General features: G+C 41.1%; 1 protein-coding gene across 1 annotated transcript in view; it reads right to left on the bottom strand.

Moving 5' to 3' along the window:
* Nucleotides 1-11,109: 11,109 nt before the first annotated feature.
* Nucleotides 11,110-17,717, bottom strand: part of GPR158 (G protein-coupled receptor 158) — a 1,439,213-nt gene continuing 1,432,605 nt past the window's right edge. Inside the window, exon 11 of the mRNA XM_078664368.1 lies at nucleotides 11,110-13,050. Within this exon, the coding sequence (XP_078520494.1) occupies nucleotides 11,215-13,050 (1,836 nt within the window). The 3' untranslated portion in view covers nucleotides 11,110-11,214. The remainder of the gene's footprint in view (nucleotides 13,051-17,717) is intronic.

The following is a 17,717-nucleotide window of genomic DNA, read 5'->3' on the forward strand; positions in this document are numbered from 1 at the left end:
GACCAGAGGGCATGCTTTCCAGTGTTCTACATCATTCTTTTGTCTCTGCAACGGAGTTAGGAGGTTGCGGGCATGCTACAAACTCGGATCATTGGTGATATATATTCTGTGGTATTTTAAAGCCTTCTGGGGCTTCTGTCACTGTGCATCCTTTGGATAGGGGTGGGGAGTTCCCCTTTAAAGCAAAAATCCCCAACTTAGTCCAATTGATTGTGTATCCCGAGTATATACCGAAATTTGTGAATATGTTGAGAACCCTGTTTATCGACGCCTTGGGTGACTCCAGATAGCGCAGTATATCGTCTTCTTTGTGGCATAACTAAAAACAGCAGCGTGTCCCCTTACCTGCGTGAACTGCACTGGTTGAGGGTGGAGAATCGCATTAGGTATGAAGCACTAAACTACATGTTTAAAATCAAAACAGGTACCGCTCCTAAATATTTGCAGGCACTCGCTTCCCCCTACATCCCAAATAGGAATTTACGATCAAAAGCAGCTGAAAAATTCGGTGTCCCCAGATTTAAGCTGGCCAGGATGGGAGGCAAATCTTTTGCCTACTTGGGTCCCGTCATTTGGAATACACTCCCATTTCAAATACGCAAAGAGCAAAACCCTCTCAGGTTTCGAAAGGAGATAAAAACCTGGTTGTTTAACCAGTAATTTGATCACTTATGCTGGCTACACTTTCTACCAGGCTGTGTGTTAGGCGCCGGGAAACCCTTTTTGGGTAGCTGTTGCGCCATATAAGTTGATAAAATAAATAAATAAATAAATAGAGGGAGATACGTCCTTCTATTCCTCCGACCATCTCAGGCCCCTTATTATGGGTTCATTTCGAATCCATGATGCCAATGGCTCCAATGTCAACACAAAAAGCAGCGGGGACAGAGGGCAGCCTTGCCTTGTCCCCCTTTTGAGGGCAAAGACTGTGGATTTTTTATTGTGTACCACCACTTGTGCCAACGGGTCAGTATATAGGAGTCTTATCCAGTTCCTGAATCTGGGATCATACCCAGCGGACATTTAGTGATGTATTTCTTGCCGGCATGAAGCCTGATTGATCGGGGTGGACCAATTTTGAGATAACCTGAGCCAGGCGTGTGACCTGCAATCTTGCCAATATTTTGGCCTCTGCGTTGAGCAGCGAGATGGGTCGATATGAAGAACATTTATTTTTAGGCTTGTCATTCTTGTGTATGACCACCAATGTGGCAATTTTCTGATCTTTAGGGAGTTTACCCTCCTTGCAGCTTTCTACAGACATGGCTTTGAGATATGGGGCAATTTTGTTGGGCATTAATTTATACAGTTCTATTGGAAGGCCATTGGGACCCATCACTTTCCTGAATTGGAGGCTCCTGATGGCTTGTGCCACTTCATCATTTGTAAATTCACTGTCTAGTAGTGCCATGTCATCTTCTGATGTCAGGAATGTCATGTCCGACAACAGGGCCCTTGATTCTTTCTCTGGAAGGGTGGTATTAGATTCATATATTTGTCAATAGTGTTTGGCAAATTCATCTGCTATTTCCTGTGGGTCTGTCACTGTTTCTCAGTCTCTACTATTAGTTCGATGACGAAGCGATTTGCATGGTCCCTTTTATTGAGCCAAGCCAGCAACTTTCCCACCTTGTCCCCTAATTCGTATAATCTGCTGAGTTTGTCCCTACTTAGTGTTTTTGCCATGTCAGTAGCCAAGTTCTCCCCAGTTCTCATCATCTTCTCCTCTAATAGCAGAATTTCACCCTCTAGCCTACAAGGTCTACATTCCCTTCCTTACGTACCCCTATTATTTGAGAGACCGCTTTTACTCTACTGTCTTGTTAGCCTCCCAGAGCGTCTGAGCTGACCCCACCAAGCCCTCATTCTCCTGGAAGTAATGCTCTATCTCTTGTGTGATCTTTCTTTTACTGACGGGATTCAGAGATGCCAAGGATGTTTTGCTTCTATTCTTCCCACCTGCCTTTCCTCGACTACTACGTGGGCCCACATTGGAGAATGATCAGAGATACCACATGCTAAGTGTCGAATTTCCTTAATGTGCCCTACTTGGTTTGCTGGAGTGGAATGGAATGGAATGTGAACTGTGTCTCATTGGGATGGTGAATGCGCCATGCATCCACTAATCCCATTGCTCCCAGAAAGTTGGGGAAATGCAGCTGTGGGGACCATGTGTCTCGGGGGGATGTCAGTCGAGTTGTCCCTACATGACAGAACTAAAGTCTCCTCCTATCAACAGCCGCCCCTCCGGGAAAGTCCCTGAATGCTGGCACGTGTAGGACTGGAGGATCGTACATTGATACTATGGTGAATGCAACACCCTCCCATCTCAGGGGAATATCTACCCTGTGTATCGGGTCAGGTATGGTCGATCGCCATTGGGAAGGATCTTCTCGACAAGTATTCCACTACCCTGGACCCCGTGAAGAATCCTGAGTGTACTACCAGATGATAACCTCCCCTAGCTAGAACCTTACAAGTGTTGTTGATTAAGTGCATCTCCTGTAGTAGTACTACCTTCGGCGGAATGCCTTTTAATAAATTGCAGCACTATTCCTCTTTTGAGCTTGTCCCTAAGGCCATTAACGTTCCAAGACAACAGTCTAAATCTTTTATCCACTGAGGAGCCCATGGTTGTGTTTACTGGAGCCCCCTACTCCTGTGGCCATCGCCTCGGGCTGAGGCAATTGTTCCCATTCCTAGGTGTGAGTATAGGCCAGAGAATAAATCATTGTATCCCTCCCACTTCCCATGATGCCCAATGCTATTCTGTCATCTAACTTATAAAATAAAACTAACTACGACCAACTACCCCTACTCCCTACTCCCCTGCACTCTGGGCTTAGAACTGCCCATGACCCCAACTATGTAGAGTGCCTGTTGATCTAACCCTGGACTATTTGTGAGTTATGAGGGGGTGGATCAATTTCTCCTATGCCTACCATCTATGCATATTAGTAAATACAAATCAGCGTAAGTATTTATTGTTTCTCTTAATTAACTTATGCAAATTATTTTATGTTGGAAAATGTTACTGTTTTTGACAAATGTCTGCATAAATAATATTTTACAACACGTAATAGTATAGTGACTTCTCTTATAACCTTATTAGACATATTTTCATTTGTTAAAACATCACTAGGCTCCACTAATGCAAGTATGCATGCCTACATTTCAAGGAATTTAAGCTTATTCTTTACTATTCTGAATGTACAAATTCTATCCATTTTTAACATCCAATGCAGATATTCAAAGCTTGATAACTACCACAATGTCCTCTGATCACTGTAATCTTTTGATTTGTTGGTATTTTGATTATCAGCTATTCTTCTCCTGTTTAAATATAATTCTGTTTTTAGTGCTCCCCTTGGGTGAATAACCCTTTAACCCATAACAAAATATGTAATTGTATGACTCTAAGTAAAGAGTCTATATTCAGAAACATGACTTTTGATACTTTAATTAAACTGTATATGTTTGTCATTCACAGCCTTGAACACATTCCTGTTGGAATTAAATATATGTCAGCTGGGCAGTTATATCAGCTGGACCATTATACTTGAGAAAAATGGGTGTATGTGATCTACCTGTTAATTTGAGAAAGCATTTATTCAAGAAACAATGCAAGGCATGATTTACTTTAACTACTAATGTCTTTGTATGCATGCTATTAACATTAGGATTGTGCTATCACCTGTTATGTCCATGATACTCGTTGGTATGGCCCACTTGAGTGGTATTCTGATGCCTCCTGCCTGTCTTATGTACTTGGTCAATTGCAAAATATGATGTCATGTTGTGAAAAATACATTGATAACCCAACTCGTGCAGGCACTTACTATTAATTGACCAAACAGTCTCAGTATTGCTTGCACATTCCTTTTGTTTGCAAGCCAGAGCAATGTTTTAGCAAAAAACAACATATCCTGAAAAGTTTGAAAAGTTTCCCCATTAAATGACCAAAACTAGAGTTCATATAAATGTGTTTTATTGCAGAGATGTTACGTTATGTACATGCTGAAACACAATACAACATAACACTTTCAAATATTTCATGTTGGATGCTGTACAGTACATATTACCAGGTAATATCTTTATAAATACGACAGAATAAAGTGAATAATTTTCATATATATTTATATATATCTTTTACTTTACAACTCATACTAGTTAAAAGGCTAAAAGTCAAAAGGCAGTGTTTAGCCAGTCCTACCTATCAACTACATGCATATTCCTACAGAGCAAATTGAAACTACTGTTAGATTGCAGATGACTATTAATTAACATCACTAGGTATTTACTTTGGGATTAAATATACAAATCTATTACGATTTGCATACATCTATGTAAAAATCATGTCTTAGCATCAACAGGGAATTGTGGATTTTGCATGCATTCAAAGGACAACCGAGCAAATGTCTGACACCAAGGAAGACTGTTTGTTTTCCCTAGCAGCTCTTGTCAGAAGACATCCTAACAATTTGGAGTTTTTCTACTGAACTAAAAATGATCATGCAAGAAAAATGACAAAAGGAATCAAACGGAACACAAGGATTCTGTGTAAATGCTCATGAAGAAAATACTTTTTGGAAAATGCTGCATAGCACTTGAAATGTGTTTTCTACGGGGACCGCTGGAGCAGAGAGAATGGAAATGTCAAGCTATTCCTGCATTATTTAAAAACCGTACATATTTTCTTCTACGTCTAGCCACAAGTCTCCTTTTCTGGCTCCGAACATGCAACTGGGTCACAAAAAGCATGGCAGTGACGTGTGACTTCTAAATAAGCAAACAGTGGATTAGCATTTCAGCCTGCAAAGTTTGGCTAGAAAGGCTAATAAATGTAAGTCAGAGCCATCTGGGCTACATGAATATTTGCATAAAACTATACACATTGAGCGATACAAAATCAGAATTAACAAGTTCAACACTTTTTTTCCAAAACAAAAATATCAAATATCGATAAATAATTTGAGCGGGGGCTATGAGGGCAAACCTCTGTGTTATGTTCAAATCATAAACTTTGGGTGGATCACACTAGCCATCTCTAGAAAGTGGAAAAGCAGCATCTAGCGAATAAAAAAATTGCGGGTTTGTAAAGAAAATGAAAAATAAATGCACCTATCTTGGCTATATAGTCACTCATATTAGATAGCTGAACAACAACAACGCAGTTTCATTTCACTGTTTGAGCCTTAATTGTGCCTGTAGGGCAATACTGACCTACTGGGCTGTTCATTTATATGGCTGGGGCCGTATTACAAATAGGGTGCCTTTCCCCAGTCTTCGCCGTACTCTAGCTTTAACTGGGTGCACCAGAGCAGACGGAGGGAGCGCGCCCTGTTATAGCAAATGACTTGTTCCAAGTGCTGGCGCAAATTCCCGCCAGCACTATGTACAACGTATTACAGATGACAGGCCAACTTTTTGAAGCTGTAGTTCTGTCCTTTTTTGCAAGCACAGACATTGTTTCAAAAGGGGCATAGCTCCCCAGCATGGTTTAGCGACTGACTGTACCAGCTTGTGGGGGGATATTTGGGCAGTCCCATTCCAACAGGCACCTTGGGGGTTGCACTGACTGCCCCAGCTGATATGTGTTAGTGTACCTCCTGATGACTTCTTTGCCGTTGAATTCCTGTCAGTAATATGGAAGTAGTGCAATGACAATAAGATCCATTTTTTGCATGAGGCCACGCCTCCTGCAAATGAGAGGATGTACAGTTGTTAATGTCAGAGCGTATTTTGCACTGTCATAATTTAAAGTGCTCCGGAGGTGCAAATAACAGGTACAAAGTCAATTGGGTCTCCAAGCCCTGGATTTCTTCAGTTGCATATCACAACTACTACACTAATAATTATATTATTGTGCGTGCTGCTTGTGGTAATTCACATTGACATTGATTCATGTGTGCTAATGATCTTTTCATTGAAAAGAAACTGCATCATGCAGCCACCTATGAAAGATTTAAAATAAAGAAAAATATGAAAGCAAACTGTATTTTGTTCAAAAACAAATGTGCTGCTGACATGGCCATTTGGAGCCCTACAGTTGGCCCACTGACCTTGAGATCCTTTGCTGGGAGCCAGGCATTTCCATGTCTTAAATGGAGCCACCGGTGTGGCAGTTCCTTTGAAGACACATCATTTTGGCTAGCAGGAGACAAAATGTTCATCTGAAGAACCGAACTACCAAAACAAAACACAAATGGTCCTGATGAACAAGGTGCTTTCTTCCTGCCATGGGGGCCATCATGCATTTTCCCCAACTTGGGACCACTACGCCTCTCATGGTTGTCTTGGGTACGGTAAGCGAGGCGTCCGAAGTAGTCACTTGGAGGCTCTGCAATGGCAAACTTGTGCATCTCTGACTTTAAATCGAAAGTGAAATCTCTATGTTTAGCAGGAGAGGAATAACCGATCTATTTGGTGTGAACCAGAACATAAATTAGAGCCCGTCAATAAGTTTTCAAATTCATACCTTGAAATGATACAGAAAGAAATTAGGATGGAAATTGTTTGGGCAATGGCAGTCTACTTTATTTCTATCGGTATAATAAGCAATCAGGTACCTACATGTTTTAGAGTGGGTATGCAAACTGGCTATTTTGAAGTCTGTGTCGAAAAAGGTGCCCACAATGTACCCTCTATCAGTTAATTGTATTGATCAGTCTGACAGAAAAGTTATTTGAAAGACAGCTTTCTCCTGTTCTTTGGAATGGGTAACTGAAAACAAATTTACGTTTTCCCAGACAGTGCAGCTGGAAGAATGTCTGACAACCCACAACATCATGATATTACCAATAATAGCAATAAGTTGCAGTTAGGGAGACTTCACCCTTGTATTATGTACATTTTGGTGTCTTAAATAAAGCAAATTTATTGAAAAAAGCTTTAGGTGTATGGAAATCCATGTGAATAGCTAGCTCTGGATCATTTTACAAACCCTGCGTGAAGGTACAATATGGAAATTGTAGCCTATTATTGAAAATAATCTTTATGTCAAATGGGGTCAAACCAGGAGTTCTTTCTCTACTGATGTTTATTATTTATGTAGCTGACACCAATTTTGTTTACTTGTAAAAAGTAAGCTTTCAGCAAAATTAAGGTTATGCCCATTTTCACAGGAATCACAATTGGACATTGTACTAGACAATGTGACAGTCAGCAGAAAGGTACTGAAACTGTACTGCTAATCATTCAGCAGTGCAATGAATAACACCAACACCACAGAGATTCACTTTTTGAGTAATGTTTGGAAACATATCTGGAAGATGAGAACTGACCTGTTTGGAAGGAAATTGATCCTGAATTTAACTACCATGGTTAAGAAATACAATCAGATTCTAAGTCAGCATTCTTAAATACCAAATAAGATAAAGAAAGTAGAACTTGGGTTCCCAGAATTAAAGAGCTTTGGCATCACTCATTCGGAAACCTACTATGGGTCTGATTCAAGCGCAGGAAGGATTTAACCTTGGGGGACAGGATGTAACCTTATGGTTAGAGCGGTCGACCTCGAAGCTGGGGAACCGGATTCAAGTCTCGCCAACAATGCTTATCATCCTGTGATTCTGGGCAAATCACAATCTCCCCGTGCCTAACAAAAATGAATGTGTCCATCTGTAACGAAACTGATACTCATGTAAAGCGCTCTGATACCCTATGTCTTCGGTCTACTTCGCGCTATATAAAACGCTTAAAAAAAAATCTTAAATAAATATTGTGGGTAACTGGATTTTTCCATACTGGACATTATCTTGCACATAGAGTTTCTAGTATTACACATTAAATGCCACGGAAGGGGGAATAACTGGGTGGAGTGCAAGAACTGTGCATGGCAACCTTTATTCCCCAGGGCTTTGGCTCAGAATTGGGTAAGGGCAGAGGAATGGGTCTGGGGTGCAATGTAGTCCTTCCCCAAAATGAAAATCAGGTCCTTTGTTCCCGAACCCAGTAAATCCATGGGCTGGAAAACCAGGCCACTGACAATGGTGTGGATTAGAATTCCAACCAGTAAATCCACTCCCCACTATTTCCTACCTGAGCATGAGTCTTTTCTTAAAAAGTATATTACACTAAAATTGTGGAGGCCCTCTTTTATGCTATACCACTATGGACAGGGAATCTCGCTCTCTGCTGCTCCTATAAATAGTGGATAAGATTTGGAGAATATTGTTATGAATTCCTGGGTTTTGAATTGATGCAGTTTGACCTAAACTTAAAACAGCCTTTACAATGTATGCAATTGTAATTAATTCTTGCCCTACAATATGACATAAAATCCTTATTGCTATTATTATTAAAACACATTTGCATGGAATATTTTAATGTTGTGGGACGAAAGGAAGAACCCTTTGTCAAATATTGCAATGGTGTGTGGACCATTAGACTTATTGTTTAATTAAAGTTACTATCAAAAAGGAGAAGAGTATTAACCTTAATGGCCTATGCAGGGACTATAAGGGAATCATATTTACAAAATACACTTAGGGGTCATTAAAATTGAATTGGGTTATTATATGAATGATAAATTATTTGCCAGTTGGTACCTAAAATGTATCATGCGGGCTCAATCACTGAGTTATCTAGCTCTATCTAAATGTATTCATTTCTGCTTTAGCATTTTCCAATTATTCATAGTACAGAAAAGGTAATTAGACATTCAAAATTTGGAATTCTGGTGGAAGGTATGCCAAGTTGCCCTGGAAACAGGTATGTAAGTGGTTCTGAAGTGTAGGCCTAATTGTGAGAAAATATGTAGTCCATGTGCATGCATTTTCAGTGGGCCCATTTTTTAAATATTGTTTTAAACCACTTGAATCGGCTTAACAATAATATAAACATACACCAATACAGTTTTATCCCAGCTTTCACCCCAAAATTAATTTGGCTAATGTGGTTTTCCATGTATGCACATCCAGTGCCATACTAAGTAAGTTCCCTGGGAAAGCAGTGTGCATTTGTACTATTTTTTTTTCAAATTCCTGGGGCGCTCCCATATTACTGTATACTCTTTACCTGGGAGCATGTTACCCCTTGCAATGCGCTGAAGGGAAGATTCCCTCACTGACAGCGGTAGTGGACCCATGCAAATGAAGGAAGTTCTTCGCTGTTGCATCAACCCATTTTTTTTATCTAGAAAATGGTGAACAGTTTGGGCAGCCCCAGAGACCATCCCTGGGGTGCTGTCCCAAGCCGCACACCCTGTGTGTGCTTGCCCTTGGCTCCCTTCAAAGGGAAACAGGGGTCTGCCTTCAGGAAAACAGGGAACATCCACTGTAACCACATCTCCATGTTGCATTGATACCCTTTCTGCAGAACACATGCTAACTCAGAGCATGGGTGAAGAGAGCACATGTATTTGTAATCAGGCGTGTGGTGTCGATCTGTGTCTGGCACAACTAGTGAGGGTCTGCTCTGGGGTAAACGGTAACAGTGCAGTTATGCAATCTGACCCATGAAATGTATCTAGATACTAATGATTAGTAATGAGAGCAGGAGAGGCTAATCAAAATGCATTTTTTGCATAAGGGATGGGAGAGGAGAGACATGCATTACTCCTGGAAAATTTCTGATTTGCCATTTACAGAATCACCGCGTTTAAGATCCATCTAATGGAGCATGAAGAGCATGTATATTAGCTATAGTACTAATGCAATATAATTTTATACTATGATTCGGCTATTTCTAAAATAAATACCATAACAAGTAAAGTACACAAACATATTCCATTCTCAAAATTCTACCAGCGGAACCTTTACCGCAAGAACAGGACCAAGCTGAAAACAAGCGCACAAAAGTGAGAAAGTGCAATTAACATCAGTTAACACCTAGCGGCATTAGTGCAAAAGGCTACTAGTGGTAATCTCTCAATTCCAACTCACTAGTAGCTCAACTCTTCATCTGTTCCTTACTGATTGATTTTACTGCCTGCATACTTCAGTTCACTTTCAGAAAACAGAACACTAGACATTGGCAGCATTCTAAGCCTTCCGATTGGCAGGCCTAATCCCAGCATTTGACAGATAATCTTGTTTTAGGGACTCCAAAAGGGGAAAGATATTATTAAGGCATAAAGCAGTGAAATGTGATACATTATATCAAATAAATAGGGCTATATATTGGTGGTGTTAAAATGGTTGGTTAAAAAAAATGACCTGTCACTAGAGTCCTGATGTAGTGCTGTTAAAGCGGTAGTTTACCGATATTCAAGATTTAAATTAGTGATGCTTTTTCAATGGTATTACCGACACTAATTAGAAACTTGAATATACTTAGTGAAAACAATGGCATTTAAATTGTCTAGGAATAAATTGCATATGAGAGAAACTGCATACATTTGGAAATGTTGCCGTTCACAATTTCTTTTCTTTCATTGTCCATTTCCTACGTGCAAAACTTAATGAAATGTTTCCAAATAAACTTTGAATGGGTGAACATTGTCAAAAACAATGTATTAAATTACTTTTTTATATCAATATGCACCATCCTACTTGTGGAAGGAAGGCTGAAGTGCAAATTATTGTGCAGATCACTAAATACCATGATTATTAATAATTTCAGAAACGCAAAATATGGATTAATAAATCACATAGCGAAAGATAGAATATACAGTGTCATGCACAAGTGATAGGTTGTCCTTTAGCCTCTAAGAATACACAGTTAGGTAGGACGGATTGAACTTCACTAGTAGCAAACGCTAAGAGCACTAAAATATTGGTGCAAAACATGTTACGCCCCTTGTATAAAAACCCTGAATAATACAGTATCAAACTATAATCTTACATAATATATAATTAGTCAGACGAAAAGTCACAATATAAATCACAGAAAAAACAAGTATTTTCTGGTTATAGCTCCTATATCCAGGTAAGAATTGTACTAAAATTTCTATAAAGAAATAAATTCACAAATTAAACTTTTTCGCAGGTGTTTAGGTTGCAAGTACAATAGAGTATCTGAAGATTTGCATAAATGTGTTGTGCCACATATTTCAAAGATAGATGCAAAAAATTGACAATCTGGAATGCTTTAATGTGAGACACAACTTTGTATTGAAACACAGGTTAATAAGAAACAAGAGCAATCATTATATAAAATGTACTTTTTGGGATGCATTATGTTATTAGTGCTACCAAGGCTAAATATGTCGTGTCTATGTTAGGGGCTTTCTGTGTAGCTGTCCTATTAAGCAATACAATCAAAATCTAACCACTAGCATCCCTGCTTCTCTTCTGTTTGCTCATCAAAGTCCCATGGGCAAATATCCACCAGCTTTGATTTGTCACCAGAATCTGCCAGTGGGGTTTTACTGTGAATACTCTCTGTGCCATGTCCTCCAGTTTGTGGTTCAGGAGTAACTTCCCAAGGACAGATTTCCATTAATTTACACGGGTCTGTGCCCTGCTGATTTGAGGTATGCACTCCTTTGTTTGGCGACAGACTTAAGGAGTTTTCAGTTGCCTTTAATCGAACTTCTGTGCTTTTTGATTTGTCCGTTTTTGATGTTGATACTTTTGATTCAGTTTCTTTTCCTTTACTTTTTGTTTTCCGCTTCTCTTTTTCTGGCTCTTTTCTTCCAAGTGAAGGAATTACCTTGATTGGAAGTCCAAAAGCTCTTCTTTTTGAAGGTGATGTTTGTGTATTTGTAGTTGGTGTCAGTGCAGGTGTTGGATTGTCATCTTTGTTTGAACAATCATCTGTAGCAAAATCCCATGGGCATACTTCTGCCGAACACGTGGCAGGCTGTTTCAAATTATTGTTTGAGTTAATATGGCCGTCAGGTGGGTGTACTGCCTCCTGATGAGGAGACGCTTTATACTTAGGCTCTCCTGTTTTGTTGACATTTTCTTTATCCACTACTTTTATTGTGCTCTTTTTGGACATCCCTGGAAAATCTCCAGGAGAAACATTTGATAAATGGTGCTTTTTTGAATTCTCCCCTTTAGCCTTTGAGTGTACGCTTTCTATGCTCTCTTTGGTCACCGTTTCTGGCTTGCTTATATTCCTTGAATGTGGTTGATGATGTGATCCTTCTGTTACCTTGTTGGGTTTGTTGTTGGATTTTGCTTTATTTTGCAACATTAGATTTTTTTCTGCTTCTGAAGGAGCGATAGACACATGTTTCTGAACTTTATTTTCTGGAGCCATTGTACTTGGAGAAAGATCATACAGTTCCCAAGGACACACCTCCTCGATGTCAAACGTATCCTTGGAGTCGCAGTTGCCTGTACTTGTGTCAAGGTTTGCTAAGGATTGGCCAACTGCTTGTTGTTTCATTATTCCAGATTTTTGCGCTTTCTTAAGCTCTTCTGTTTTGCTGCCATTTTGTGGATAAGTGTCTTTATTCTCCAATTTCTCAGAGGTTACATTTGTATTGCTAGTATCCTTGCTTTTTTCTGTGCTTTTTCGATTTTTCCCACTTTCTTCTAAACTTTGCGTTTTTCCCGTCAGTCCAAGAGTTTTCTCCTTGGCACTTGCAATAACACTCAACGACTTTTGTAACACTGATGTTTTAAGATGTATGGGCTTCTTGTCCACACTTAAATTGTGTGCACTAGCAGATTTGCATACGAGAGGGACTGATTCTGTTGATGCGCTGTCCTCTAGCTCTTTTGCCTTCTTGGTCAACTTTTTCCCAATTATTACATCCAGAAAGGAGTTTTCAGTTGAGGTCATAATCTCTGCATCGAGGCTTTTTGTCTCCTCATTTGGCGCCCTTAGGTGATCATAGGCACTGTGAGACTTTTTCAATGAAATAACTCGGTGTTTCAAAAAGTCTTCCTTTGATTTTGGAGCGTGGCTGGTGGAGTCCCCCAGATTCTTTTTGGCCACACCAACACTGTTTTTAGTAATACCATGGTCCCCCGCCTCCTTGTCCTCCCTGGAGCACTGCCTGCTCATTGACTCGGGGATCTCAGTAATTCGTTTCATTAGGGAGCGTCCCAGGCCTTTCTTTGAACATCTCTTTTTCTGAAGATGTGGGTTATTTGCTATCATTTTCTTCCTCTTATATATTTCTAATTGTGCATAAAGTTTCTTCAATTCATCCTGCGAAAGGAAATGAAAATAAGACATTTAGTATAGGAGCGCCCAAAAACAAGCTTTCGTCATTACATATGTTTCAATGTGTCACTACCTTGCTCAAATGACAAAAGGTGGACACTTGGGGCCAGATGTACAACCCTTTTTTGCAGCCGCAAACGGGAGCTCGGCCCGTTTGCGACCGTAAAAAAAGGTACTAGACATGTACAAATGCTATTTTGCGAGTCACGGACTGGCAAAATAACATTTGCGACTCTCACTATTAGGAAGGGGTGTCCCTTCCTAATAGCGAGTCACCATGCCATGTACTGTTGTTTTGCGACCGCATTTACGGTCGCAAAACACTTGCAGTTTACAACCTACTTCAAGTAGGTGGTAAACCACTCGCAAACGGGAAGGGGTCCCCAGAGGACCCCTATCCCTTTGCGAGTGTGTTCGTAAATATTTTTTAAGAGCAGGCAGTGGTCCCGGAGATCACTGCCTGCCCTTAAAATATGAAACTGAAAAGTTTCATTTTTTTTGTTTTTTTAAATGCATCCCGTTTTCCTTTAAGGAAAACTGGCTGCATTTAAAAAGAAAGACCTGCTTTATTGAAAAAGTAGTCACAGACATGGTGGTCTGCTGACCCCAGCAGGCCACCATCCCTGAGAGTGCTAGCCATTCCCAATGGGGTCGCAAATTGCGCTTGCCTCATGAAAATTGATGAGGCATGCAATTCGTGACCCCATTGGGAATCACAAACAGTGTGTGAAACTGTTGTACATTGCATTTTGCACCTCGCAAATTGCGATTATCGGACATCTGGCCCTTAATATTGATTATTATAGCCCTGTGCACCGGTACAATCATTTCCAATTATATATCTTTTAACTATGACACATATTTAATTTGTAACAACATTATTTTCACTTTGAGCAAAGTTTCTCTTAGCTAAGGAAATAAATATTGGGCAGCGTGATGTTCAAGTCTATCTCCATCAATTATGAATGAATTGTGTCTTATACCGCGCTAACTTAGCCCAATGGGCGTCAATTAGCTAGTGTTCCTTTTATATGGGCCATACAATAGAATAAAAATAGTTTATTACAGTAATAAATACTGTATTTTTCTGTTTATGTATGACATACTAAATTATGCAAAGTTCAGTGAGAACTCTTTAATACAAGAACAACATGTTCATGCAAAATATAGGATATTATTAAGCATTTTCTACATGGATCCAACTCCTTCTAGTTATTCAAGCCAAGGATGAATTTTTCATTAGAGAAGAACAAAATATGAGCTGTCTCCCCAGTCTATTTATTTCTTTATTCCTGCATGTATTCACAGACCTACAGAACACTGCTTCCCATGCCCGGATGAAAATAATAGCTAGGAAGTTTCTGTCACTATGAGAGGCTGGAGGCCATCCCTCAGCCCGACTTACCACTTCAACATGGCATGCTGGTGACGCATATGTCAAGAATTAGTATATTGCAGGGCTTATCTACAAGTCCCTTGCACCACTGGTGCATCACTTTTCATGATGCAGTGCAATGGGCTTGCCCATACTTAAAAGGCCACGGAAAGTCACCCTATATGACTTTTAATGGCCTTGTAAATATGGTGGGGCATTCCATGGGTGTTGCTGTGGATGTTCCCAGGTAACATTCATGGATCTTGATGCATTTTCAGATTTACAACATTTTGTTTAGCTGGGAATGGGTCAGAATCCTATGCCTACCCAGGGGAGGCATGGGAATGGTGCAAAGAGGAGAAATACTTTTATTTTTCCTCGATTTTTCCACTTTCTAAGTGTACTGCATTCTGCAGCACACATAGAAAGAGGAAAATGTCATTAAAGATTGCATTTGTGCAGACAGGTGTCCCTTCCTGCACAAAAACAGTCATCCCCGCAGTGCAAAGACCATAAAAAATGATGCAATGGTGCATGGGGCATGATAGCCAATTGTGTGCCAGCACAGGGGAAAGCACAGGGATGCCTCGTATTGTTGTTAATACGATGCATCCCTATGCTTTGAAAATGACACAGCATGGCGCAGCTAAATGGCTTGCGGCGCCGCACTGTGGCATTTTCTGGCAGATAAGACCCTACAGGGCATATTATCAAGAAATCTTTCGCCACTTTAGCAGCACATATCGCCGAAAAAGCGGCAATTTTTTTATCGCACTATCAACAAGAATACGCTATCATGCTTTAGTGCTTGTTTTCTTGAGATAGCTTCCATTTTTTTTTGCTTTGTATCTCAGCAATATTTATAGCTTATGAAATGCAAAGTTGGCGTTCCTCACCAATACTACATGAAAACAGTCACAAACACAACTTCGCACTATTAACAATGCGGCACTGGACCCGCAAAGCGATTAAAAAAGCTGCGCAGGAATTTAACACCTCTTCTAAAAGTTGACTTAACCATCTTTTGTATTGGAGGTGGATTGTGTGGTTAAGTTCACACTTGCATATTATCAAGTTTTTCATTAGAGCTTTCTAATTATTGCTCAGTTTCTCATGCTATTGCTGCTTATCGCCACTGCCCGCATGGCGGTGGCGATACGCCCTACATCCTAGCCCGCCTGCAACCCATTTCCCCCCCGCCACATTATGGCGGAGGGACCGCGGTGGATGGGAAGACCGTCCGCCGCTTTTCCGCCTGGTCAATGAGTTGACCGGGCGGAAAAGGGTTTCATATGGTGGCGGTGTCTGCTAGACACCGCCATCCATATCAGGATGCAGGCGGGAGGGTGCCTCGCCACCACGGAAAAGCATGTGGTGTTTGTGTTTGAGGCCTTTTGTGGGCCCCCAGGATGTTGGGGGTGGGGGGTGGCACATGGCGGGTACCTCTGGTACCCCCCAGCAGTTCCATGCACAACATGGCAGGCACCGGTGCCTGCCATGTTGTGCATGGAAGTGCACAACGTGCCTTCTGGCACTGTGGCGGGCGGTGCTGAATTTACCACCCGCCACATTGCCAGGAATGCAGGATGCGCCCCCCACTGTGGCGGGCGCATCCTAATTGCACACGGGACCCCCGCCCTTATGGTGGGCAGTCCCAATCCCCAAAAGGATGGCGGGCGGACTTTCTCCGCCCGCCATCCTAATGACCCCCTTAGTGTCTTCCCCACCCTCTGGAAGACGTTGAGCCATGGCTGCTAATTTCAGGACTCCGAGCAATATTGTCTTTTAATATTCAGATTATTGGTGTCAATCATCCTGCATGAATAAATATGTGGGCCCATAACTTTTAAAACAGTAGGATCCTCTAAAAGACATACAAAGATTCACCTGTTTCCATCGCAACCAGGGTGAGACAAGCTCAAACCATGATTTCGAGCTCTAGCTGTTGACCTTGTAGGGGACACGGAGTGCCTTCCTTTCAGAGCACTTTACAAAGGAGAGTATAGGATTTTATGGAGTACAAAAAACTCTGATGAGTGCAGGAGTGATGCCACACATGTTTATCTTAAACATGATCCTGCTTCTGTTTTTAGGTTTGATAAATGAAAATGCAGAAGTTCTGTTGGGAAGTAACAATGGATGTGTTACAATATATTTTTCTAAGGTGAGTTTCACTCCCTATCTCTACCTTCTATCAAGCTTTGCCTCTGTGCTAAAATGGAATCGAATATGATCACCAGGATCGGTATTTCATGAGGTGGCGATGCCCGAAGGTACCACACTGAGCATTCACTCTTAAATGCTGAATAGTTATATGCACCATGCTTGATAGTAAACTAACAGGTTGTGCGCTATGTAAGCTCACATCTCAATGGTCAAAACTGACTACGCTGGATTTAAATGCAGAAAAAAGTAACATTTTACCTTTTACATCTGACTGAGAAATAGGTGTTTGACTTTTCAAGGGGATTTTCTCAGCAACCTGAAACATTTTATACAACGTTGTACACTTCATGAACTAGGTTTAAGTTAAAAAAAATACAAATAGGTGGAAAATGTACTGAAAGTAGGTCAATGTGAAAAAAGACCAGAGGAAACCCCCCGCATTTTGGGGTCTATTCCAATGTTGCTAAAAATCCTTTCCCAATGCTATTCGTAGGCTTACCTTACAACCGACTCGTATCCAGATCTTTTTTCTACAAATGAGCAAGTACGATGCGTATTAAAGGCAAATTTTCGACTGAATCGTCCGCTCCGATTCGTGCTCTATTTTCACGACCGAATAGGCTCAGGACACACGGAAATTGAGTCGTACGGAGTCTTTTCCCAACCAGTTTCCGGACACGAAAGTACAATGCGTTTTTTCTATGCGTCGTACAAGGCGCCGCTACCAGCACTTTACAGCATTCGGACGAGTTGTGTTGTGTTGTGTTAATGCTTGGCTACATGGAGTCGTTCCCGTATGTGTCTGTCGCATCTTGTATGTGCTTGGATGTTGATGGGAAGGCGGTGGCCGAGTGTCAGGGGCTACGATAATTGAGGACCGCGCGCGCAGTGGAGACATGCGTGCTGGACCTTGCTGGCGCAGCAAAGATCCTGCCGAAGAGAGGGTACACCTCTGGAGAAGACAGATACACTGATGACCCAAGTGCCTCCTTACAGAGCCCGCGGTCCCACTCAGCGACCTTGAGACCTGCAGACCCGAGAAGGAAACGGGACACGGCGCCTGAGTACGAGTGCAGAGGTGAGCTCTGAGTCAGCCGGAGGCTGATCATGG

This window comes from Lissotriton helveticus, chromosome 10, assembly GCF_964261635.1.
Source record: "Lissotriton helveticus chromosome 10, aLisHel1.1, whole genome shotgun sequence".
Classification (NCBI taxonomy): domain Eukaryota; kingdom Metazoa; phylum Chordata; class Amphibia; order Caudata; family Salamandridae; genus Lissotriton; species Lissotriton helveticus.